Here is a 24,482-nt window from a genome sequence, read left to right on the forward strand (position 1 = left end):
AAGTGAGAATCTCTACCTTCCCTTACCATGATCTGATCACACATACAGCCAGATGGACAGTACTGCACGTAGACTGCGGCCAGGAAGTGAGAATCTCTACCTTCCCTGACCATGATCTGATCACACATACAGCCAGATGGACAGTACTGCACGTAGGCTGCGGCCAGGAAGTGAGAATCTCTACCTTCCCTGACCATGATCTGATCACACATACAGCCAGATGGACAGTACTGCACGTAGACCAGGGAGCGAGAATCTCTTACTGTATATACAAAGCAACGACGGGAATTTATGTGGATAACAGATAACATCTTAAATACCAACATGAAGAAGGTTTATTAGATTATAAGAGTCCTCATCACCGACTGAAAATCCCAACCACCTCGGATGGGACACGGCCCATAGCAACCTATGTCCATTATAGTATAAACGCTTATATATAACACGGGCCGCTCTCTAACAGGTCCGGTCAGTTCTTGGCACAATGTTATATGGTAGATATAGTCCTCTGGTCACACAGTCTGGAACAGCCCAGCTGCTCCTATAGGTCACCAGCAATCTTGCTCCCAATTTGATCGGTGCGGCGACTCTTTCTCTGCTCCGCCAGATCCTGTTCCCAGCAGACTGATCCTGCAGATCGATGCGTCACCTGGAAATGGAGATAAGAGAGTGTGACATCCACATCTACACCTCACAGCTCCATAACATCTCTCGAAACCCAACCATCCGCCGGTTATAAATATTATTATTATCATTATTACCACCCTCTCCATGGGCATCATTCAAAAATGGAAGAAACTGGCGTCTAAGCGGAACTGTAAAATGCACCCAGCAACAAAAATAACAAATGGCATTTTGTCACCTCTGTAGAGTTGGTTGCATCGGTAGTTCTCTCCTAAAGGACAGTTCTCTCACTAAGAGCATCCTTTGCGAATATGGGACTTCCGAGTCTGTGACCCAGAAGTCCTTCTGACAAATAGCTTACTGTGCAGAAAGTCAACAGGCTTAAATGGTCAACACACAAATGGCAGATGCAAAAATGATTGACTTTTTTTTTTTGCAATTTAACCCTAACCCTATCGAATGCCCTCCGGCAGCCTAACACTCCAGCTGGTGCCTAACCCTATCCATTCCCTCCGGCAGCCTAACCCTCCAGCTGGTGCCTAACCCTATCCATTCCCTCCGGCAGCCTAACCCTCCAGCTGGTGCCTAACCTATCTGTTCCCTCCGGAAGCCTAACCCTCCACCTGGCGCCAAACCCTATCTGTTCCCTCCGGAAGCCTAACCCTCCACCTGGTGCCTAACCCTATCTGTTCCCTCCGGTAGCCTAACCCTCCACCTGGTGCCTAATCCTATCCATTTTCCTTCTGCAGCCTAACCCTCCACCTGGTGCCAAACACTATCCGTTCCCTCCGGAAGCCTAACCCTCCACCTGGTGCCTAATCCTATCCATTTTCCTCCTGCAGCCTAAACCTCCTCCTGGTGCCTAACCCTAACTGTTCCATTCGGCAGGCTAACCCTCCACCTGGTGCCTAACCCTATCTGTTCCCTCCGTCAGCTGAACCCTCCCCCTGGTGCCTAACCCTATCCATTCCCTCCAGAAGCCTAACCCTCCACATGGTTCCCAACCCTATCCGTTCCTTTCGGCAGCCTAATCCTAACCATCCCCCAAGTGTCTAACCTATACGTTCCCTATGGCAACCTAACAAGTGTCTATCCCCCACCCTAACTTGAAAAATGTTGAAAAAACAGTTTAAAAAAGTTGTGATTTTTTTTTTTGTGTCACCCTTTGGAACCGGATGACCTTTATCCATAGGTAAATAAAAAAGAAATAAAAAGTCCTCTCGTTGTTGGATCGCTCACCTTCCTAAATGTGATAGATAAACTGTATCAAACTTTTATTGATATCAAATTATGTGGTTTAATCCGAATGCTGCAGATAAGCCCCAACCTCCCACACAGACATCAGGAAACTCTGTCTCTCTCATTGTGCGGTTCCTGCGCGCCCTGGATGTGCGAGGGCATATGGTACAAGACACGGGCGTAGACTGTGCCTTACACCGCGGAATAGCTGTTACCTAGGGAAAAATTTATCAAATCTTCTAAAGAGAGGGCAAGTGGTGGAGTTACACACAGCAACCTGTCACCTTCTACCTCACATTTCTACTTCAGGGTCCATAGGGGGTCCACAGGGTTGACCTTGGGGTATAGCTGGATCTGGATCCATGGGCACCACGCAGTTAAAGCTTTAGCTGCTCCCAGGATGCACTTGGGTCCGTCCTCCTCTATACCCCGCCCCCGGCCACAGCACCTCAGTTTGAGTTGGTGCCCGGCCGGAGTCGGGTCACCTGTGCAGGGGGGCTGCAGGAGCAGCCCCCAAAAGCTTTCTATTTTTATTTAAAAAAAAAAAAAAGAGCCTGTTAGATTTTTATTTTAAAACAGAGGCTCTAGTGTGGCAGCGACGGGCTGTCTATACAGACGCCCACGCTGCCGCTCTCCTTCCCCGCTGGCGCCGCGACGCCAGTACTGCACTGGGGATCGCGGCGGGAGGCCAGAGTCCATACTAGCCGGACTCTGGGTCCCTCCCTGGACTGCTGCCGGAGTCGCCGGGGACAAGGTAAGCCGCGAGTCGCCGATTAGCGGCGGCTCGCGGGTTTTGCCTGCAGATGCAGTCCTTTGCCCCCGGTCCTAGGGGACAGACCGGGGGCCGCTAGCGGTGGCGCTCCCCCTCTGAGGAGGAATAACCCGTGGGACCACCAGGGATATATGGCAAGCGGGATGCCGGCAAGCCCTGGGGTTAATATGCTAGCCAGGGGAGGAAGCCTTCCCTGTCAGCGGCTCCTCCCCTCAGCTCAGCGCGCCTTTCAGCACAGAGTCTGGCGTCGCTGAGCTGCAGCTACTCGGCCACTCCTCCTCTGAGGTCTCCAGCGGCCATTTTCTCACAGTGGCAGCGCAGATCTTCAGGGAGCACGCGGACCAGTCCCCCTGTGTACCTCTCCCCTGATTAAGGACAGCGTACACAGCACTATAGCCCTCCCAGACACTGAATCTGGGCAGGTTGATTGTAGTGGAAAGGTGCAGTGAGTATATCTTCCTGCATGGTATGTGACTTTTGCTAGTGCTGCCTGTCTGTGCTTATTTTCTACTTACTGTCAGCTTATACCTATCCCTTTACTTCTCCTACAAGCCCTACAGGTGTGTGGGGGAGGGGCGTTTCTACTGACCTCACTTATATAGATCACGTATTTGTGAGGTCCGTCACATACAGTTGTGTGCTACTCAGTGCCATATTGTGGGCTGTTGTTCAGCACACCGGTGAGTGCGTTTTACTTCTACCCTGGTGCCAGATATATAATATATTCTGTCATGTCAGACGAGGAGGTTGAGCGCTCAGTGGCTCCGGTGTTGGCCTCCAGCGGACGCTGTTCTGCAGGAGTAGATAGGGAGGATTTGTCACAGGATGGCCTGTGTAGTCGATGCCAGGTGGCTCCTGGCCCATCCAGACCTTCTCTGGCGCAGGAACCACCGTGGGCGATGTTTTCTCAAGTGCTGGTGTCTATTGCGGACCGTCTGTCGGTCCCGACTGCTCTCCCTACTAGGTCGTTGTCCCAGCCGACCATCCCCCATTCCCCGGGTGTCCCGCAGTTATTGCGGAGTCCTCCTGGGTCTCAGTCGGTGGGTCCCTATGCGGGGTTGCCTATGTATATACAGGCTTCCCCTGTGCCGCAGCAGCCTGTGGTACCTTTTCAGGCCCCTATGGTGACTCCTCCACCCTGGGTGGATGTGCTCTCCAACTCCGTGCAAAATTTGGCGGCCGCTTCCTCAGCTTTTCAGTCAATGTTGCAGACTGACATGCCTTCTAGGATTTCAAAACGCCCACTCATGACACGGGCTGCTCAGGTATCGGACTCAGAGGGTTCCTCAGATGATGGGGAGGTCCCTGATGACACTGACTCGGACGCCTCGGTCCAGGAAATGGATACCAAGTCGTCCATTAATGTGCGAGCACTAGTTAGGGCGGTGCGAGCTATTCTTCTTATAGAGGATGAGGCACCGGTTCCTAAGTCGAAGTTTCCTAGTTTCAAAAAAACTAAGGTGGCTTCTGCGGTGTTTCCCCTGTCGGATCAGTTGACGGATCATATGGCGGTAGCTTGGCAGGCGCCCAGTAAGAGATTCCTTCTTCAGAAGCGGTTGGCTTCTAATTACCCCTTCCCTGAGGCACATTGTAAAAAATGGGAAACTCCACCGGCGGTGGATTCCCATGTCACCCGTTTAACTCGGGGCGCCACCTTACCATTACCGTCGATATCCTCGCTGAAGGATCCCACGGACAGGAAAGTTGAGACTTGCTTAAAGTCTATTTACTCCCTCTCCGGGGCGGTGGCCCGACCGTCCATGGCCATCTCCTGGGTGGCCAAGGCCATTGAGGGGTGGGCCAATGCATTGGAAGATACCTTCCCGGACGACGCTCCAGATGTCCAGCGGGCGTTGTTGGGACAAATGAGGGACGCTGCTTCTTACATTGGAGAAGCTTCTTTAGATGCTAGTCTGCTGACCTCGCGGGTATCGGCTGCAGTGGTGTCTGCCCGCCGATCCTTATGGTTGCGGTCCTGGAGAGCGGACTCTGATTCAAAGAAAGGTCTGGAGGCCTTACCTTTCAATGGGGAATAACTATTTGGTCCGGACTTGGACAAAATAGTGGACACCCTGGCTAATTCCAAGTCGGCCTTCCTCCCTTCGGCGGCACTGCCTGCTAAGGTTCGGAGTTCGGCTTTTCGTTCCTTTCGGGTTCAGGGTAAGGCGAAAGGTCAGTCCTTCCCGAGACAGTCTGCGAGTAAGACGGCCTCTAAACCCAAGAAGCAAGCCTGGAGTGCTCGGCGCCCTTCTTCCAAGCAGGAAGATAAACCTGCGGCCTGATGGGACGGGCCTCCCTCTGGGGGACCTCAGAGTGGGAGGCCGACTTCTTCTATTTGCCCAGTGCTGGCACAATACCACCACGGATGCCTGGGTTCGAGAAGTGGTCTCCCAGGGGTACGCCCTGTCTTTTCGGCACAGACCACCCCACCAGTTTTACTGCACAAGTCCTTCTCAGGACAAGACCAAGGCGTTACAGGTTCAGGAGGCTATAGAGTCCTTGCTGAAAGCAGGGGTCATTGTTCCCTTTCCTCTATCACAACGAGGGACGGGGTATTATTCGTCTCTGTTTCTGGTGCAGAAACCCAATAGTTCTCATCGCCCTATCCTCAACTGGTGATGGAACCTGGGGATTACATGGTGTCCCTGGACATCCAGGACGCCTACCTCCATGTTCCGATAGCATCTTCACATCAGCGGTATCTGAGGTTCGCTATCCTTCAACATCACTATCAGTTCCGGGCACTACCCTTTGGTCTCTCCACGGCACCGAGGGTGTTCACGAAGATTATGGCGGTCATGGCCGCACATCTTCGGAACCAGAATGTACGGCTGCTGCCGTACCTGGACGACCTCCTGTTGCTGGCGAGCTCCCCGGAGGTACTGCTTCAACATCTCCACCTGACGATCGCTTGCCTGCAAGCACACGGGTGGTTGATAAATTGGAAAAAGTCTTCCCTGATTCCATCACAGCGGATGGTTCATTTGGGAGCCCTGCTGGATTCGCGTCAGCAAAGGATCTTCCTGACTCCGGAGAAGGTCGCCTCCCTACAGCTGCGGATACGCAGTTGCCTGAGCCGTTGCCGCCTGTCGGTCCATTCGGCTATGAGAGTTCTGGGGTCCATGGTGTCGACATTCGACATGGTGGAATTTGCCCAGTTCCATTCCCGGCCCCTGCAGGGGCTGATTCTATCAGAATGGAACGGGTTACCTCACCGGATCCGCTCTCAGGTGCTGGTGTTGTCTCCGGACGTTCGGCTATCTTTGGCTTGGTGGCTTCAGACAGCTCATCTGGTCGAGGGGCGCCCATTTTGGATCCCGGACTGGGTCCTGCTCACGACGGATGCCAGTCTCCGGGGTTGGGGGGCAGTGACCGGCTCTTTATCGCTTCAGGGTCGTTGGTCAGCGGAAGAAGCACTTCTCCCCATCAACATCCTGGAACTGCGGGCAGTATACAGGGCCCTGCAGTCGTCCGGCCCCGCTCTTCACGGAAGGGCGGTACAGGTGCAGTCCGACAACGCCACCACGGTGGCGTATATCAATCACCAAGGCGGAACTCGCAGTCAGGCAGCGATGTCGGAGGTGTCTCGTATCCTGACTTGGGCGGAGGGTCACATTCCAGCGATCTCGGCGGTCTTCATCCCCGGAGTCCGCAATTGGGAGGCGGACTTCCTCAGCCGTCACGACGTGCATCCCGGGGAATGGTCGCTTCACCCAGAGGTGTTTCAGCTACTCGTGGACAGGTGGGGACTGCCGGAGCTGGACTTGATGGCCTCCCGTCACAATCACAAGTTGCCCGTTTACGGGTCAAGGACAAGAGACGCAGGTGCAAGTCTGGTGGACGCGCTGTCGGTGAAATGGACGTTTCACCTGGCGTATCTGTTTCCTCCGATATCCCTGCTTCCTCGGGTTCTGCGGAAATTCAAGCAGGACGGCGGCATGCTCGTGCTGGTAGCTCCGGCGTGGCCCAGACGTCCTTGGTACTCCGATCTCAGGAGCCTCTCCATCGACGCTCCGTACCTTCTTCCTCAGCGTCGGGACCTGTTGTCTCAGGGGCCCTGCCTTTACCCGGATCTGGGTCGGCTGTCTTTGACGGCGTGGCTCTTGAGACAGCCGTCTTGAGGTCTCGGGGCTTCTCCAGTTCGGTTATTGGTACCATGCTCAGGGCACGCAAGCCTGCTTCAGCACGGATTTATCACAGAGTGTGGCACACTTACTTTCAGTGGTGTGAGTCCAGACATTATGATCCTCAGGTGTTCCGAGTTTCTAGGATCTTGGAATTTCTTCAGTCAGGATTGGATCTCGGCTTACGCCTTGCATCTCTGAAGGTTCATGTGTCCGCCTTGTCCGTGTGGTTTCAACGGCGGATTGCAATACTACCAGACGTTCACACCTTTTTCCAAGGTGTTCTCAGGATCCAGCCTCCCTTTGTGCCTCCTTGGGACTTGGCGGTGGTGCTACGGGTCCTGCAGGGTCCTCCGTTTGAGCCTCTTGGGGCGGTGGAGCTCAAGTGGCTGACATTTAAGACGGTTTTTCTCCTGGCAATTGCTTCGGCCAGGAGGGTGTCTGAATTGGGGGCGCTTTCCTGTCGCCCTCCTTTCCTGATTTTTCACCAGGACAGAGCGGTGCTCCGCACTCGTCCTGAGTTTTTGCCCAAAGTGGTCTCGAAGTTCCATATTAATCAGGAACTTGTTGTGCCAGCTTTTCAGTCCCCTGATCTTTCAGCTGGTGAGACTTCCTTAGATGTGGTCCGGGCGCTTAGAATTTATGTAGACCGGACGGCTTCGGTTAGGAAGTCTGATTCCTTGTTTATCCTCTTTGGTTTTCACAAGAGGGGTTGGCCTGCCAACAAACAAACGTTAGCCCGTTGGCTTCGTTCCGTTATTTGTGAGGCTTATGCACAGGAGGGCTTACCTGTGCCAGCCTCTGTTAAGGCTCATTCCACTCGTTCTGTGGGTCCCTCTTGGGCTGCTAGACGTGGCGCTTCTGCTGTTCAGCTGTGTAAGGCGGCCACTTGGTCTTCAATTCAAACGTTTTTGAGGTTCTATGCGTTTGACACCTTTGCCTCTCAGGATGCATCCTTTGGGCGCCGGGTACTCCTTTCAGCACAGGAGCGTCCCCGCCCTTAGTTGTACTGCTTTGGGACATCCCCAAGGTCAACCCTGTGGACCCCCTATGGACCCTGAAGTAGAAAACAAGAGATATGGTAAGAACTTACCTTTGTTATCTCTGTTTCTACGAAGTCCATAGGGTCCACAGGGCGCCCGCCCTGACGCACCTGGCTTCAAATGGGCTGTGTGGCTGGTCACCGGTTTTCCGTCTCCCATTTCTGTGAGTATGGTTTCTTGTGTGTTCCAGTCTTCCTTCTCTCTGTTTAGTCTCCTCCTCCGGCCTTGGCTGCTTACCAACTGAGGTGCTGTGGCCGGGGGCGGGGTATAGAGGAGGACGGACCCAAGTGCATCCTGGGAGCAGCTAAAGCTTTAACTGCGTGGTGCCCATGGATCCAGATCCAGCTATACCCCAAGGTCAACCCTGTGGACCCTATGGACTTCGTAGAAACAGAGATAACAAAGGTAAGTTCTTACCATATCTCTTGTTTTTATAGACTATACTCGATACGTGTTACCTGAAAGCGGTTTCATTTCTGTGGCACTTCTTAGAAGGTTCGATACATTTCCTCAATTATTGCTAAGGATAAGACCCATTAATCCTCAGCACTGCAAAAGATCAAAGAGGCAAACAAACTTACTAGTCCCCATCGGCAGTAACTGAAGGAGGCAGGGCTGTGATTACATCATTGTGACAATGGGTGATGATGTCATCATAGTCCTGCCTCAGCTAGAGCGGGATGCATGACACATCACAATTTGCATGTGATACGTCCCGCCACTCATCGCATGAATGCCGGCATTAACTACACCGGTATGCATGAAGAAAATCACAAGAGACCGCTCTCGGTAAGACGAGGAATGTTCGGGTCTATGACCTAGGAGTCCCTCTGGCGACATTCTGAAGATGGAGTTACCCATCGCATTCCGTGCATATGAGAAATGCAGTCAAACCCCCGAAAATGACATTTTTGGGGGTATGATGGCATTCCTGACCAGTGGCGGATCTAGACTTTTCTTTTAGGGGGGGGGGGGGCGGTTTCCGTTTAGCGCCAACTCACATCTCCAGTCCTGACTCCTCCTCTCTCCAGTCCAGACTCCTCCCCTCTCCAATTAAGTTAATTAACACCTTGCCTTGCCAGCCAATGAGGTGAGCTGGGAGGTGGAGGGATGGACCTGTGACTCTGTAAGTCTCTGCACTAAGCAGCAGGGAGCTCAGCTCGGCAGGGGGTATATATGCTGACAGGCAGTCAGTAAGGAAGGAGGAGAGAGGGTCCGGGAGGCAGGAGCAGGACTGCTAGGAGTTGGACAGGGCGTGTGTGTTCATGTCGCAGTAAACCCCAAAATTTTCTCTAAATACCCCATTTTTCTATAGACAAAGCCACCATCTATGTATATATAAAGTATGAGGGCAGGTGTTATAGGAAGCACACACACACATACACTATATGTAACATGTCTATGTAGATGGCACCCTGAGAGCCTGTACTAACAGACACGCATGTCCCATGACCACTGCTCATGTGCTATGTCCTACCTGCCATGCCACTCTGCCCAATCACTGCCTGGAGCCTGCTATCCCTGTGGGGCACACATCTCACTGCCCAATCCAACCTGACGATTCCATTGGCAGCAGCATAGACTGAACAGCAGTGGCCCCAGTAACAACTGTGATGCATCCGTGGTACTTTCTAATGGGGTCTGGTCCTCGGGAAAATGGCAGCCGCTCCTCGTCTCTAGAGACAGCCAGGGTACACCTGCTACTTTTCACCCTCTAGTGCCCGGATCTCTACCGCCCGATGTCTGCAGCAGCGTGTAATGACCGGGTTTGTCCTGCACTGTATGTTGGGGGGGGGCGATCGCCTCGATTGCCACCCCGGGATCCGCCAGTGTTCCTGACATTGCTGCCCCCCTCCCCAAACCACCACACACTGCCAGTGAATAGGGAGCCCCCCCTCCTCTCTCCCAAAATGACTTGTGATCTAGATCAGTAGTTCCCGTCATCAAAGCCCCCTAACAGTCCAGGTTTTAAGGATGACCAAGCTTGAGTACAGGTGACTTAATTAGTAAGTCATTTTGATTCAACCATCTGTGCTCAAGCATAGAAATCCTTAAAACCTGGACTACAAGGGGGCTTTGAGGACAGAGGGCCCGATTGAGAGTTGTAAATAGAGTAAGTCACTGGTTCTCAAACTTAGTTGACAGGACCCCAAACAGTGCATGTTTTCCAGGTGTCCTCAAGTGAAATAATGCTCCACCTGTGGATCTTTTAAAATGTGTCAGTGAGTAATGAATACACCTGTGCACCTGCTGGGTGACCTGGGAAATGTGTCAGTGAGTAATACACCTGTGCACCTGTTGGGTGACCTGGGAAATGTGTCAGTGAGTAATGACTACACCTGTGCACCTGCTGGGTGACCTGGGAAATGTGTCAGTGAGTAATGAGTACACCTGTGCACCTGCTGGGTGACCTGGGAAATGTGTCAGTGAGTAATACACCTGTGCACCTGCTGGGTGACCTGGGAAATGTGTCAGTGAGTAATGATTACACCTGTGCAGCTGCTGGGTGACCTGGGAAATGTGTCAGTGAGTAATGATTACACCTGTGCACCTGCTGGGTGACCTGGGAAATGTGTCAGTGAGTAATGAGTACACCTGTGCTCCTGCCAGGTGACCTGGGAAATGTGTCAGTGAGTAATGATTACACCTGTGCACCTGCTGGGTGACCTGGGAAATGTGTCAGTGAATAATGACTACACCTGTGCACCTGCTGGGTGACCTGGGAAACGTGTCAGTGAGTAATGACTACACCTGTGCACCTGCTGGGTGACCTGGGAAATGTGTCAGTGAGTAATGACTACACCTGTGCACCTGCTGGGTGACCTGGGAAATGTGTCAGTGAGTAATGAGTACACCTGTGCTCCTGCTGGGTGACCTGGGAAATGTGTCAGTGAGTAATGACTACACCTGTGCACCTGCTGGGTGACCTGGGAAATGTGTCAGTGAGTAATGAATACACATGTACACCTGCTGGGTGACCTGGGGAATGTGTCAGTGAGTAATGACTACACCTGTGCACCTGCTGGGTGACCTGGGAAATGTGTCAGTGAGTAATGACTACACCTGTGCACCTGCTGGGTGACCTGGGAAACGTGTCAGTGAGTAATGACTACACCTGTGCACCTGCTGGGTGACCTGGGAAATGTGTCAGTGAGTAATGAGTACACCTGTGCACCTGCTGGGTGACCTGGGAAATGTGTCAGTGAGTAATGATTACACCTGTGCACCTGCTGGGTGACCTGGGAAATGTGTCAGTGAGTAATGAGTACACCTGTGCACGTGCTGGGTGACCTGGGAAATGTGTCAGTGAGTAATGAGTACACCTGTGCACCTGCTGGGTGACCTGGGAAATGTTTGGGGAGAATTGATAGAGATAGAAAAGTTGAGGAATGCTATAAACTCAGGTTACAGCTACAAAGGTGGAATATAAACGGCCAATATCCAGTACTGCGGAGGAGAGTGATGTGTCCGCCGCTGCCCCTCACATCATGGGGCTCAGACATGACAGTAAGAGCCGCATTCTGTACTGCACATGAGTCTGTATATGGGTTTCCGAGGGTTGTTTGCTTGTGTTCCCTTATGCATGGTGCAAGCGAGCAAGTACAGTAATGTATGCGCACAAACATGGCAGCTTCCGCAGGTATGACCAGCAGATGTAGGAGAGCTGGCGTAATAATACGTAATGATTACCACGTGGGGGTTGTCTAGTCACTTCTGGTTGCCCGATCACCGACGACTACTCGCGCAAATTTAAACCACAGAGAAACAGACTTAATTTACTTTGTATGTTGTATTTGTGGTTATATTTAATTATATTTTATATTAAAAATGCAACTTTGCCATTTACTAATAACTGTAAAGACCGTATTCTACCTTACACATGTGAGACTTGGTTACATTATTATATTGTGTACAATAGGGAAATGCGACTAACATGTACCTGTAACTGCTGTATCACTAGGCTTTATCTACCCCCACCATGGGGCATCAGCGTACGCACTCGTTACACATGATAATTGCCTAACGCACATTCCACTACATAGGTAACGCCGCGGTCAGTGCCTGCGTTGCTGTAATCTGCCACTGATAGGAGGATCATTAGTTACGGACACGGTTATTGACTTTGGAGGTGGTGAGAGAGGCAGGGCAGGATTTCTGGGGATACTAGGCACAGCGAGGATCGGTTCTTTTTCATCATAAGTTTTAAAATGTTTCACCTGTGCTATAAAAATAAAACAAAGTTTCAGGTTGCTGCCCAGGGGCTCCATCTGCTGGCCGGGTATGTTTTCAAACATTTGAAGTAGATGGTGGAACAGCCTTAATGGCAGCAGGACATTGGGGCTTCAATACTTCTTCATAGATCAAGGCCAGAAGTTTTGCACTGGGGACTTGTGGAAGAGATAAGCGGATTTCCGGGTATTCCTCTGGTGACTGCATTAATGCTACGGAGACTGATCACCGGGTAACAGGACAGGGATTTTAGGGTTCAGATGTGTCCTCACTATGTGGCGCGAGACTTAGTTGCTACGGGTAACGTTCCTCGTGCTTAAGTCTTTTTCCTCTGCATTTTGCGCCTTATATTCGCTAATCGTGTACTAAGTATTTAGGAATAGTATTTTTATGGCAAAGGAATTGGTATATAATAGCAGATTACGCATAACGAGGCGCGGTGCGCGTCGCTCGTACAGGACCGCCTCTTCTGCCTTTTCACACATACTATGTACTTTCTTCCTGAATTGGCGTCTTAGGGGCTGATTCAAGCGAGGATGCAAATGGTCCTATTCTCGCCTATTCCTGATTATCGGGAATCTGCGCATGTGCAGGTGTGCGATCACGCTCAGGCCCCGCTATGCTCTGATTGACAGGCAGAGGTGTTTGCGGGGAGGTGTGTGGGGCCTGCATTCCCAGAAATGGGGGCTTGTTGCTTCTCTGGGAGCGGCGAGGCCAGGGTCTGCATCCATGGATCGCAGGCGCAGCAGGAGGTGTCAGACACATTGTAGAAGGATGGAATTACGCAGCCACTTGTGCTTCATTTACTAATGGTGACCTAAGGGTCTGGATCACAGATGTGCGCTACACCGATAGCTGCCGTTAGCTACACAGTTGGCCAAAGTTGTTTTTTTAAAGCGCATAAGTCTAAATCGCACAGCGCGTTGGTCCCGGTGCCTCGGCAATGCCAGTCGTAGGGAGGATACAGACCCAGAGTGATCGACAGTTATTGGCCGTTTGTGGGTGGTAACAAGGGGTGGTCAGAAAAGCGCAGACGTATCGCAAACATTGTATAGGCGTGTCAGATCCTGTAACTGCGCCTTTGTATGCAGATTCACTGGTACCCGCCATCTTAGTCCCGTCAGCCATTATGTGTAGCCACGGGATTACTCAGGCGACTGATGGTATGTGACAGATGCCGCGTCTTTGTACGCAGATGCTGGAACTTTCCACTTGAATATGCAAAGCGTCCCGTGTTTATCCCTGCGGCTGTGACGTTTGCATATTAACTCACAGTATCTGCGTAAGACTCGCAGGGATTAGCGTACAAGTCTGAATCAGGCTGGAAATATTTAGGATTAGTATTTTTGTAGCAAAATAATTGATTTAAAGCAGCAAATGAAGACGCATATTTCAAGAAAAAAAAAATGGCTTGGCGCGGCTAAGCCGCCAAACAGGGTTATTTGGCGCAGTTTGAGGATAGATGTATGCGGACACATCTGTAAGTATAAGGGAAGATGCGAAGGGATGACACCTACCCAGCAGAGTGCATGCCTTCAATCTTGTATCTGCCAGACCAGCCTACAATGGGAGGCCTGTAACCTCTGGGAACATGTAACCGGCCTCCTGACTTACAGGAGAAGAACTCCGCTCCAAGTACACATTCTGCCACTAGGGGCCTCCTACCACGTGTAAGGCCAGTGTGTACCCCTTACATGGGACCTCTTCCCTTACCGCATCCATCAGACAACACTGACAACTGGTGTAAGGAAAGGGACTAAAGGATGGGGCCCCCACAGACTCCCTAACAGGCTCTGGTAACAGAATATGCAGACGTTATACTACACAAAATCCTTTCCAAGACGCTGCAATCATTACCCTTATGTGTCTGACCACACACGTACATCTGAGAGGAGAGGAATAAAATGGTAATTAGTGTGCAGACCTCACAGTGGTGTCTCCTTCCTGTAGTTGAATCCACACGTACGCCCCTCGAACTGCAGCTTGATGGCCTGTTTGAGGTGTAGCTGTGGGTCCCTGGTGGTGATGGAGATGACGGGAGGGTGCAGTTTATCTGGAGAGTTGGTTTGGTCCCGGCATTTATTTGGAGAGTATTGATGACATTCTTTGGTCTTAGTCGGGGAATGCACAGTGTCTCCAGCTGTTCTAGGAGAGTACGAGAAGTCCTCAGGCCCTTTGGCAGCACACGGTTTATCTACACATCTTTGAGGAGAGGTTACAATGTTCTGTGTTTTTCTGTAAGGAGATAGAGGTTCCACACTTCTCTTTGAGAGGGTCACAGGGTTGTTACAATTTTTTGGAGAGTACACAGGGTTCCCCATTATTTGTGGAGAGCGCAGGGGTTCCCCAGTCTTGCTAACGCAGTGCACAATGTTCTTGGTTATCTCTGGAGAGTCTATGGTCTTTTTGTGGTCGAAGTCTCTCTCGGTGCCAGCTTGGCTTGAGGAATATCCAGAGCTGCTGGTTTTATTTTGGCTATAGCCATTTTCCTTCATCTTGCTACAAAATGAGCCAGAGTTACCTGACCTATCCTGAAGGTGCACATTGCCAGCCATCTTGCGATGAGCGTATGGGGGGCTTCCATATTTTGGGTTTGTGAGAATTCCATTCCTCTTTAGCTCGCGGTCCAGAGAACTTGGATTTCGGCCAGGCCTGCTAACCGCTTCGCATTTATCCAGTTCATAAAGTTTTGTGGGACTTTGAGGTGGGGTAGGTACAGGTGTTGGCTGAGTGGGTATGAAACCAGGAAGACCATGTGAACCAATCACATCAGTGAGGGCAATAGCTTGGCAAGAACGGCTGCGAGGAAGAGAGTGTTGCTGGACCTGCTGAGTAAAGGTTAGGATGTCCATGGGGACTGTTGCCTGTGAATGGTATGTGGATGAGGTCAGAATGGACCCTCTAGAGCTCTTCAGGGAGTTGTCAAGTGAGTGGCTATCGGTTGACACTGGGGAAAGTGTAGACCAACTATCTCCACTTGCTTCCATTTTCTCTTTTCTGAATGAGTCTTTTTCTGGAGTTTTTCCAACGTGCCCTTGATAGGAAGGAACGCCATGTTTCTCCAAAAGATTCACTATTGCTATGTGTCCACCTTTCCCAGCAACTCTTATAGGAGTACGTCCATAATGGTCAGCGTGGAAGGGGCTGGCCTTTCCCTCCTCCAACAAAACTCTGGCCAGCTCTTCATGTCCTTCTTGGGCTGCAATACAGAGAGGAGTGGCTCCCTGGGAACACTGTGCATCAGTGAATGACCCGTTCTCTAACAGAAGGTGGGCAACATTGACATGTCCTCTCCAAGCGGTGCAGTGTAAAGGAGTCCTACCTTCTTTGTCAAAGGCATTGCAATTGGCCCTGCCCTTGCCCAGGAGAAGCCGAGCCATTTCCCAGTCTCCCTGCCAGCAGGCGGCATGTACAGCTGTGCGTTCTTCGGGATCCCTACCCTCGGGGTCAGCTCCATGCTCCAGCAGAACATTTGCTATGTCTGTTTGTCCTTGCAGAGCCAACAGGTATAGGAGTGGCTTGCCTTGGCTGGTCTTAATATCAGGGTCCGATCCCTTTCTCAGCAGTAATTCAACTGTACTTTTGTGGCCCCCAAGAGCAGCAAAGCACAAAGAGGTCATTCCATCTCGGCCCCGCTGGTCTATTGGAGACCCTCTGTTAATCAGTAATTCTACGCAGCCAGTGTGACCTTCCTGAGCTGCCAGGAGAAGAGCGGAATACCCCTCACTGTCTCTTATGCCCACTTTAGCACCTCCTTCTACAAGTGCACGGCAGACATTTCTCCTTCCTTCACAAGCTGCCCAGTGTAATGGGCTCCAGCCCAAGTGATCCTGGTGATTCGAATTAAGGCCCCTGTCCAGTAAAACTCTAACAGCCTCTTCACCTCTGGCTGCAGCAGCCGCCAGCACCAGCGCTGACTTCCCTTCTGTGTCTGTGACATCCGTAGCAGCTCCCCAAAGTAATAGGACCCTCACTGTCTCTGCATGGCCCCCCGAGGCAGCTGCCAGTAGTGGTGTCATCCGCGCCTTTCCTGGCCGGTCAGGCTCAGCACCAGCCTCAAGCAGGAGCTCTGCAACTTCTTCCTGCCCCTCATATGCAGCAACCAGTAATGGCGTTGTCCCCTCTTTGTCTGGCAATTCTGGGTCTGCACCATGTTCCAACAAAAGAGACACCAGCTCTGGGTGCCCATGTCCAGCAGGCACACACAGACAGGCCACAGCAAGGGCAGTGCGTCCTTCTAGATCACACTTGTTCACATTAGCTCCAGATTCAAGCAACAGTTTTGCAACTGCATGATGACCCATGTATGCAGCCGCCATTAGAGGAGTGCGGCTCTCCACATCAGCACGGTTTAGCTCAGCCCCTGCTCTTAGCAAGGCCATCACCGTGCCCTCATGTCCACCCCAGGCTGCTGCTCTTAGTGCCGTTCGTCCATCTGGGCCAGAAATATCTGGCTGAGCCCCGGATGCAAGCAGTACTTCTACCACCTCTGTGTGGCCTCCCCAAGAGGCAGAACGCAGGGGTGTCCAGTCACGGTTGTCAGTGTGGTCATAGCAGGCACCATGTTTGAGGAGGAGTTCTACCACTTCCACGTGTCCGCGATGGGCTGCAAGTCCCAGAGGAGTTTGCCCATCTTCATCCGTGGCCTCTAGGTTTGCTCCTCTGGAAAGCATTAGTTTAACAGCTTCTAGGTTTCCAGCATGAGCTGCAGCAGCAAGCAGAGTCCTACCAGCTCGATCCCGCTGGTTCAGCCCATCCCCACTCTCTATCAGCATTTCCATGGAGCCACCTTGCTGTAGAGTCTTCCTTAGAGCACATGAGGCCTCCATAGATGAATCATCATCCACTTTAGACCTGGCTAGCAGAAGCAATTGTAATACCTCCAACTCTAGAGGAATGTTTGAGGCCAAACAGTCCGATACAGGAACCCCTGTCCACAAAAGCCACAACGCTAAGTGAGATGGTTCCAGTCCTCGGAGGTCAGACAGCAGAAGATGTCTGGTTAGTTGATGAACCTCAGCAGGTTTCAAATCCGGTGCTCGTGCCGATAAACTCATGGCAAGCATGCAGTGCCCCTCAGAGACATTGCACAGGTATTTCTGAGTACAGTATTTCACATCCAAGAGCCACTCTGAAAAGCTGTGATGGAAGAGCACCAGCAGACCTTCAGGAGCACTCAGTGGGCGCAGCAACATGGAAATGGACTCCAGAATCTTGTTAAAGTCCTCACTACTCCACCCTTTTATTTGCTTTGTCCAGAGCGCCTGGTGCAGCTCGGAAGGTAACACGGGAGATGGAGAAGCCAGGAGGACATTCAGCAGCGTCTGTACCTGACAGAACTGCCGGCCAGAGAATAGCCGCTGGCACAACCATAAGTAGAGTCCATTCAAGGTGCCGGGGATATGGCGGATCTCGCGAAGGACGACGGCCCCTTCGGAGACGCCATCCAACACTCGCTCCAGGTAGAGGAAGCAGCCGTTGCTCTTTATGTGCAGCTGGTTAAGCATCTCTGCCGTGTCCAGGGTCAGGTGCTGGCGCAGAGCCTCTTCCCTGTCCAGGCGGCACAGGATGTACTGCTGAACGTCGTGGACAATATGAGCCTTGCGCAGGTCGTCCAAACACAGTCTGCGGAAACCTGCGGGAAGAAGAAGAAGATTGTTTACTGAAAGCGTCCACAGGCGGCAGAATGTATAGATGTTCTGTGTGCAGAGGAGATTGCTGTAAGCACATGCAGATATGCAGATAGGACTACATGGATAGGTGTGTATGTGTGTATATAATATATATATATATATATATATATATATATAAAATGGGTGTGTATAGAGGGGGGGGGGCGCTATCTGACAATAGAAGGAATCTGGAATGAAAGGCCATCCCGCAGCGTGGGAAGGTTTGTGATGCTGGGAACGTCAGTGCTTTGAGCAGATGTGGTAGACCCAGGAATACACCTTAGTAGATACCTGTCCAGACCTGTCCTTATTCTCTGCATTACACCAATACCCTGTGCTAGCTACTCGTATAACGGCCTCCGCTAACAGGACCCCGCCCTAACCCACCCTAAGCCTGATTACGCTATTTTTCGGCTGCAGAACACGGTACCTGTCACTGGGGTTCTCCTAACCCTATGGGAGCTGGCAATAATATATAAGGACACAATGATCAACGTACGTCCCGGGACAATCTCTCTACAGACCCACTGACCTGTTCACTGATAATAATAATTAGCCGACTGCTGAAATAGCGCTGTCAGTGGCACTTCCATCATAAATGTAATATCAGGGCCCTTGGCGGTATTTTAGCACTAGGGGGCGCAGTGACTGCTCCAGGACAGAGGACCAGAGCTCACACGCAGTACAGTAGCCGGCCTGCTGCTCTGTACAGGTGGTGTGACAGGCGGCTCTGCCCTCCATGCAGGGCATCAGCTGAACGGGCAGGTCCTATGTGGGAGTATTGGGGGCATTTCTCTGTACCACCTTAATGACACTTATTTCACTTTACTTTAACATTTGTCTTCCTGGAGAAATAAATACAAAGTCACAGGGAGGAAATTGCAGAAAACAATAAAATAAAATAAAATTCTTATGTGAATAAAACATTTGCTCGTGAAGATGAGAATCGCTGGGATGAGCGCACTTTACTCCTTGCTGATGGTGCTGGCTGCCCCTGATACAGACAGTGCTGGACGTTCTTGGGGCAATGGACCCTCATCTGCGGCCCCCAGCACTGTGCCCCAACCTCACCCCCCAGACTTATTCTCTGCTCTCAGACTGCGCGGGAGCAGCCAGCCTGCGACGCCATAACTCAGCCAGAGGAGGAGGATGCAGCGCAGCGTATTCTGTACCCGCTGCTCTCCCTCCTTCCTCTGCAGGCTCCAGCTGGGCATGTGGGGGGGATGTGTGGCATGTGTGGAGCATGTTGGGGGGATGTAGGGGCATTTTGGGGGGATGTGTGGAGACTTGTTGGGCATGTTGGGGGGGGATGTGTGGAGGCGTGTTGGGGGGATATAAGGCATGTGTAGGGCATGTTGGGGGGGATGTGTAGCATGTGTGAAGCATGTTGGGGGGATGTGTGGCATGTGTGAAGCATGTTGGGGGGCATGTGTGGCATGTGTGAAGCATGTTGGGGGCATGTGTGAAGCATGTTGGGGGGATGTGTGGCATGTGTGAAGCATGTTGGGGGATGTGTGGCATGTGTGAAGCATGTAGGGGGGATGTGTGGCATGTGTGAAGCATGTTGGGGGGGCGTGTGTGGCATGTGTGAAGCATGTTGGGGGGATGTGTGGCATGTGTGAAGCAAGTTGGGGGATGTGTGGCATGTGTGAAGCAAGTTGGGGGATGTGTGGCATGTGTGAAGCAAGTTGGGGGATGTGTGGCATGTGTGAAGCATGGTGGGGAATGTGTGAAGCATGTTGGGGGGATGTGTGGAGCATGTTGGGGAATGTGTGGCACGTGTGAAGCATGTTGGCGGATGTGTGGCATGTGTGAACCATGTTGGGGGGGATGTGGGGCATGTGTGAAGCATTTTGGGGGGATGTGTGGCATGTGTGAAGCATGTTGGGGGGATGTGTGGCATGTGTGAAGCATGTTTGGGATGTGTGGCATGTGTGAAGCATGTTGGGGGGATGTGTGAAGCATGTTGGGGATGTGTGGCATGTGAGAAGCATGTTGGGGGGATGTGTGACATGTGTGAAGCATGTTGGGGGGATGTGTGGCATGTTTGAAGCATGTTGGGGGATGTCGGGCAAGTGTGAAGCATGTTGGGGGATGTGTGAAGCATGTCCCCCAATGTGTGAAGCATGTTGGGGATGTGTGGCATGTGAGAAGCATGTTGGGGGATGTGTGGCATGTGTGGGAGGCATGTTGGGGGATGTGTGAAGCATGTTGGGGGGATGTGTGGAGCATGTTGGGGGGATGTGGGGGCATGTGTAGAGCATGTTGGGGGCATGTGTGGAGCATGTTGGGGATCTGTGGAGCATGTTGGGGGATCTGTGGAGCATGTTCGGGGGGTGGAGCATGTTGGGGGGATATGAGGCATGTGTGAAGCAAGTTGGGGGATGTGTGGCATGTTTGAAGCATGTTGGGGGGATGTGTGGCATGTGTGAAGCAAGTTGGGGGATGTGTGGCATGTGTGAAGCATTTTGGGGGGATGTGTGGCATGTGTGAAGCATGGTGGGGAATGTGTGAAGCATGTTGGGGCATGTGTGAAGCATGTTGGGGGGATGTGTGGCACGTGTGAAGCATGTTGGGGGGATGTGTGGCATGTGTGAAGCATTTTTGGGGGATGTGTGAAGCATGTTGGGGGGATGTGTGGCATGTGTGAAGCATGTTTGGGATGTGTGAAGCATGTTGGGGGGATGTGTGAAGCATGTTGGGGATGTGTGGCATGTGTGAACCATGTTGGGGGATGTGGGGCATGTGTGAAGCATTTTGGGGGGATGTGTGGCATTTGTGAAGCATGTTGGGGGGATGTGTGGCATGTGTGAAGCATGTTTGGGATGTGTGGCATGTGTGAAGCATGTTGGGGGGATGTGTGAAGCATGTTGGGGATGTGTGGCATGTGAGAAGCATGTTGGGGGGGATGTGTGGCATGTGTGAAGCATGTTGGGGGCATGTGTGGGAGGCATGTTGGGGGGATGTGTGGCATGTTTGAAGCATGTTGGGGGGATGTGTGGCATGTGTGAAGCATGTTGGGAGATGTGTGAAGCAGGTTGGGTGATGTGTGGCATGTGTAAAGCATGTTGGGGATGTCGGGCATGTGTGAAGCATGTTGGGGGATGTGTGAAGCATGTTGGGGATGTGTTGCATGTGAGAAGCATGTTGGGGGCGATGTGTGGCATGTGTGGGAGGCATGTTGGGGGATGTGTGGCATGTGTGGGAGGCATGTTGGGGGATGTGTGGCATGTGTGAAGCATGTTGGGGGGATGTGTGGAGCATGTTGAGGGGATGTGTGTAGCATGTTGGGGGGATGTGGGGGCATGTGTGGAGCATGTTGGGGATCTGTGGAGCATGTTGGGGGATCTGTGGAGCATGTTCGGGGGGTGGAGCATGTTGGGGGGATATGAGGCATGTGTGGAGCATGTTGGGGGGATGTGGGGAAATTTTCGGGGGATGTGTGGAGACGTGTTGGGCATGTTGGGGGGGGACGTGTGGAGGCGTGTTGGGGGGATATGAGGCATGTGTGGGGCATGTTGGGGATGTGGAAGCGTGTTGGGCTTGTTGGGGGGGATGTGTGGAGGCGTGTTGGGGGGATGTGTGGCATGTGTGAAGCATGTTGGGGGGGCATGTGTGGCATGTGTGAAGCATGTTGGGGGGATGTGTGGCATGTGTGAAGCATGTTGGGGGGATGTGTGGCATGTGTGAAGCATGTTGGGGGATGTGTGGCATGTGTGAAGCATGTTGGGGGCATATGTGGCATGTGTGAAGCATGTTGGGGGCATATGTGGCATGTGTGAAGCATGTTGGGGGGATGGGTGGCATGTGTGAAGCATGTTGGGGGATGTGTGAAGCATGTTGGGGGATGTGTGGCATGTGTGAAGCATGGTGGGGAATGTGTGGCATGTGTGAAGCATGTTGGGGGGATGTGTGGAGCATGTTGGGGAATGTGTGGTACGTGTGAAGCTTGTTGGGGGGATGTGTGGCATGTGAAGCATTTTTGGGGGATGTGTGGCATGTGTGAAGCATGTTGGGGGGATGTGTGGCATGTGTGAAGCATGTTGGGGGATGAGTGGCATGTGTGAAGCATGTTGGGGGGATGTGTGGAGCATGTTGGGGAATGTGTGGCACGTGTGAAGAATGTTGGGGGGATGTGTGGCATGTGTGAAGCATTTTTGGGGGATGTGTGGCATGTGTGAAGCATGTTGGGGGGATGTGTGGCATGTGTGAAGCATGTTGGGGGGCATGTGTGGCATGTGTGAAGCATGTTGGGGGCATGTGTGAAGCATGTTGGGGGGATGTGTGGCATGTGTGAAGCATGTTGGGGGATGTGTGGCATGTGTGAAGCATGTTGGGGGATGTGTGGCATGTGTGAAGCATGTTGGGGGGATGTGTGGCATGTGTGAAGCATGTTGGGGGATGTGTGGCATGTGTGAAGCATGTAGGGGGGATGTGTGGCATGTGTGAAGCATGTTGGGGGGGCATGTGTGGCATGTGTGAAGCATGTTGGGGGGATGTGTGGCATGTGTGAAGCAAGTTGGGGGTTGTGTGGCATGTGTGAAGCAAGTTGGGGGATGTGTGGCATGTGTGAAGCATTTTGGGGGGATGTGTGGCATGTGTGAAGCATGGTGGGGAATGTGTGAAGGATGTGTGGCATGTGTGAAGCATGTTGGGGGGATGTGTGGAGCATGTTGGGGAATGTGTGGCACGTATGAAGCATGTTGGGGGATGTGTGGCATGTGTGAACCATGTTGGGGGGGATGTGGGGCATGTGTGAAGCATTTTGGGGGGATGTGTGAAGCATGTTTGGGATGTGTGGCATGTGTGAAGCATGTTGGGGGGATGTGTGAAGCATGTTGGGGATGTGTGGCATGTGAGAAGCATGTTGGGGGGATGTGTGGCATGTGTGAAGCATGTTGGGGGGATGTGTGGCATGTTTGAAGCATGTTGGGGGGATGTGTGGCAAGTGTGAAGCATGTTGGGGGATGTGTGAAGCATGTCCCCCAATGTGTGAAGCATGTTGGGGATGTGTGGCATGTGAGAAGCATGTTGGGGGCAATGTGTGGGAGGCATGTTGGGGGATGTGTGGCATGTGTGGGAGGCATGTTGGGGGATGTGTGAAGCATGTTGGGGGGATGTGTGGAGCATGTTGAGGGGATGTGTGGAGCATGTTGGGGGGATGTGGGGGCATGTGTAGAGCATGTTGGGGGCATGTGTGGAGCATGTTGGGGATCTGTGGAGCATGTTGGGGGATCTGTGGAGCATGTTCGGGGGGTGGAGCATGTTGGGGGGATATGAGGCATGTGTGAAGCAAGTTGGGGGATGTGTGGCATGTTTGAAGCATGTTGGGGGGATGTGTGGCATGTGTGAAGCAAGTTGGGGGATGTGTGGCATGTGTGAAGCATTTTGGGGGGATGTGTGGCATGTGTGAAGCATGGTGGGGAATGTGTGAAGCATATTGGGGCATGTGAAGCATGTTGGGGGGATGTGTGGCATGTGTGAAGCATGTTGGGGGGATGTGTGGCATGTGTGAAGCATGTTTGGGATGTGTGGCATGTGTGAAGCATGTTAGGGGGATGTGTGAAGCATGTTGGGGATGTGTGGCATGTGAGAAGCATGTTGGGGGGGATGTGTGAAGCATGTTGGGGGCATGTGTGGGAGGCATGTTGGGGGGATGTGTGGCATGTTTGAAGCATGTTGGGGGGATGTGTGGCATGTGTGAAGCATGTTGGGAGATGTGTGAAGCAGGTTGGGTGATGTGTGGCATGTGTAAAGCATGTTGGGGATGTCGGGCATGTGTGAAGCATGTTGGGGGATGTGTGAAGCATGTTGGGGATGTGTTGCATGTGAGAAGCATGTTGGGGGCGATGTGTGGCATGTGTGGGAGGCATGTTGGGGGATGTGTGGCATGTGTGGGAGGCATGTTGGGGGATGTGTGGCATGTGTGAAGCATGTTGGGGGGATGTGTGGAGCATGTTGAGGGGATGTGTGTAGCATGTTGGGGGGATGTGGGGGCATGTGTGGAGCATGTTGGGGATCTGTGGAGCATGTTGGGGGATCTGTGGAGCATGTTCGGGGGGTGGAGCATGTTGGGGGGATATGAGGCATGTGTGGAGCATGTTGGGGGGATGTGGGGACATTTTGGGGGGGATGTGTGGAAACATGTTGGGGGGGGACGTGTGGAGGCGTGTTGGGGGGATATGAGGCATGTGTGGGGCATGTTGGGGATGTGGAAGCGTGTTGGGCTTGTTGGGGGGGATGTGTGGAGGCGTGTTGGGGGGATGTGTGGCATGTGTGAAGCATGTTGGGGGGATGTGTGGCATGTGTGAAGCATGTTGGGGGGATGTGTGGCATGTGTGAAGCATGTTGGGGGATGTGTGGCATGTGTGAAGCATGTTGGGGGCATATGTGGCATGTGTGAAGCATGTTGGGGGCATATGTGGCATGTGTGAAGCATGTTGGGGGGATGGGTGGCATGTGTGAAGCATGTTGGGGGATGTGTGAAGCATGTTGGGGGATGTGTGGCATGTGTGAAGCATGGTGGGGAATGTGTGGCATGTGTGAAGCATGTTGGGGGGATGTGTGAAGCATGTTGGGGGGATGTGTGGAGCATGTTGAGGGGATGTGTGTAGCATGTTGGGGGGATGTGGGGGCATGTGTGGAGCATGTTGGGGATCTGTGGAGCATGTTGGGGGATCTGTGGAGCATGTTCGGGGGGTGGAGCATGTTGGGGGGATATGAGGCATGTGTGGAGCATGTTGGGGGGGATGTGGGGACATTTTGGGGGGATGTGTGG

At 52.4% G+C, this 24,482-nt stretch overlaps 1 protein-coding gene across 1 annotated transcript in view; it reads right to left on the reverse strand.

Annotated features, from left to right (window-relative positions):
• Window positions 1–338: 338 nt before the first annotated feature.
• The window catches only part of LOC148442087 (uncharacterized), a gene marked incomplete at its 5' end in the record, with an annotated part of 43,677 nt that continues 19,533 nt past the window's right edge, over window positions 339–24,482 (reverse strand). Inside the window, 2 exons of the mRNA XM_088464268.1 lie at window positions 339–649; window positions 13,957–17,667. Of these exons, the coding sequence (XP_088320394.1) occupies window positions 13,958–17,667 (3,710 nt within the window). The remainder of the gene's footprint in view (window positions 650–13,956; window positions 17,668–24,482) is intronic.

Source organism: Taudactylus pleione, unplaced genomic scaffold (genome assembly GCF_031769625.1).
Source record: "Taudactylus pleione unplaced genomic scaffold, aTauple2 ptg001625l, whole genome shotgun sequence".
Taxonomy (NCBI): Eukaryota; Metazoa; Chordata; class Amphibia; order Anura; family Myobatrachidae; genus Taudactylus; species Taudactylus pleione.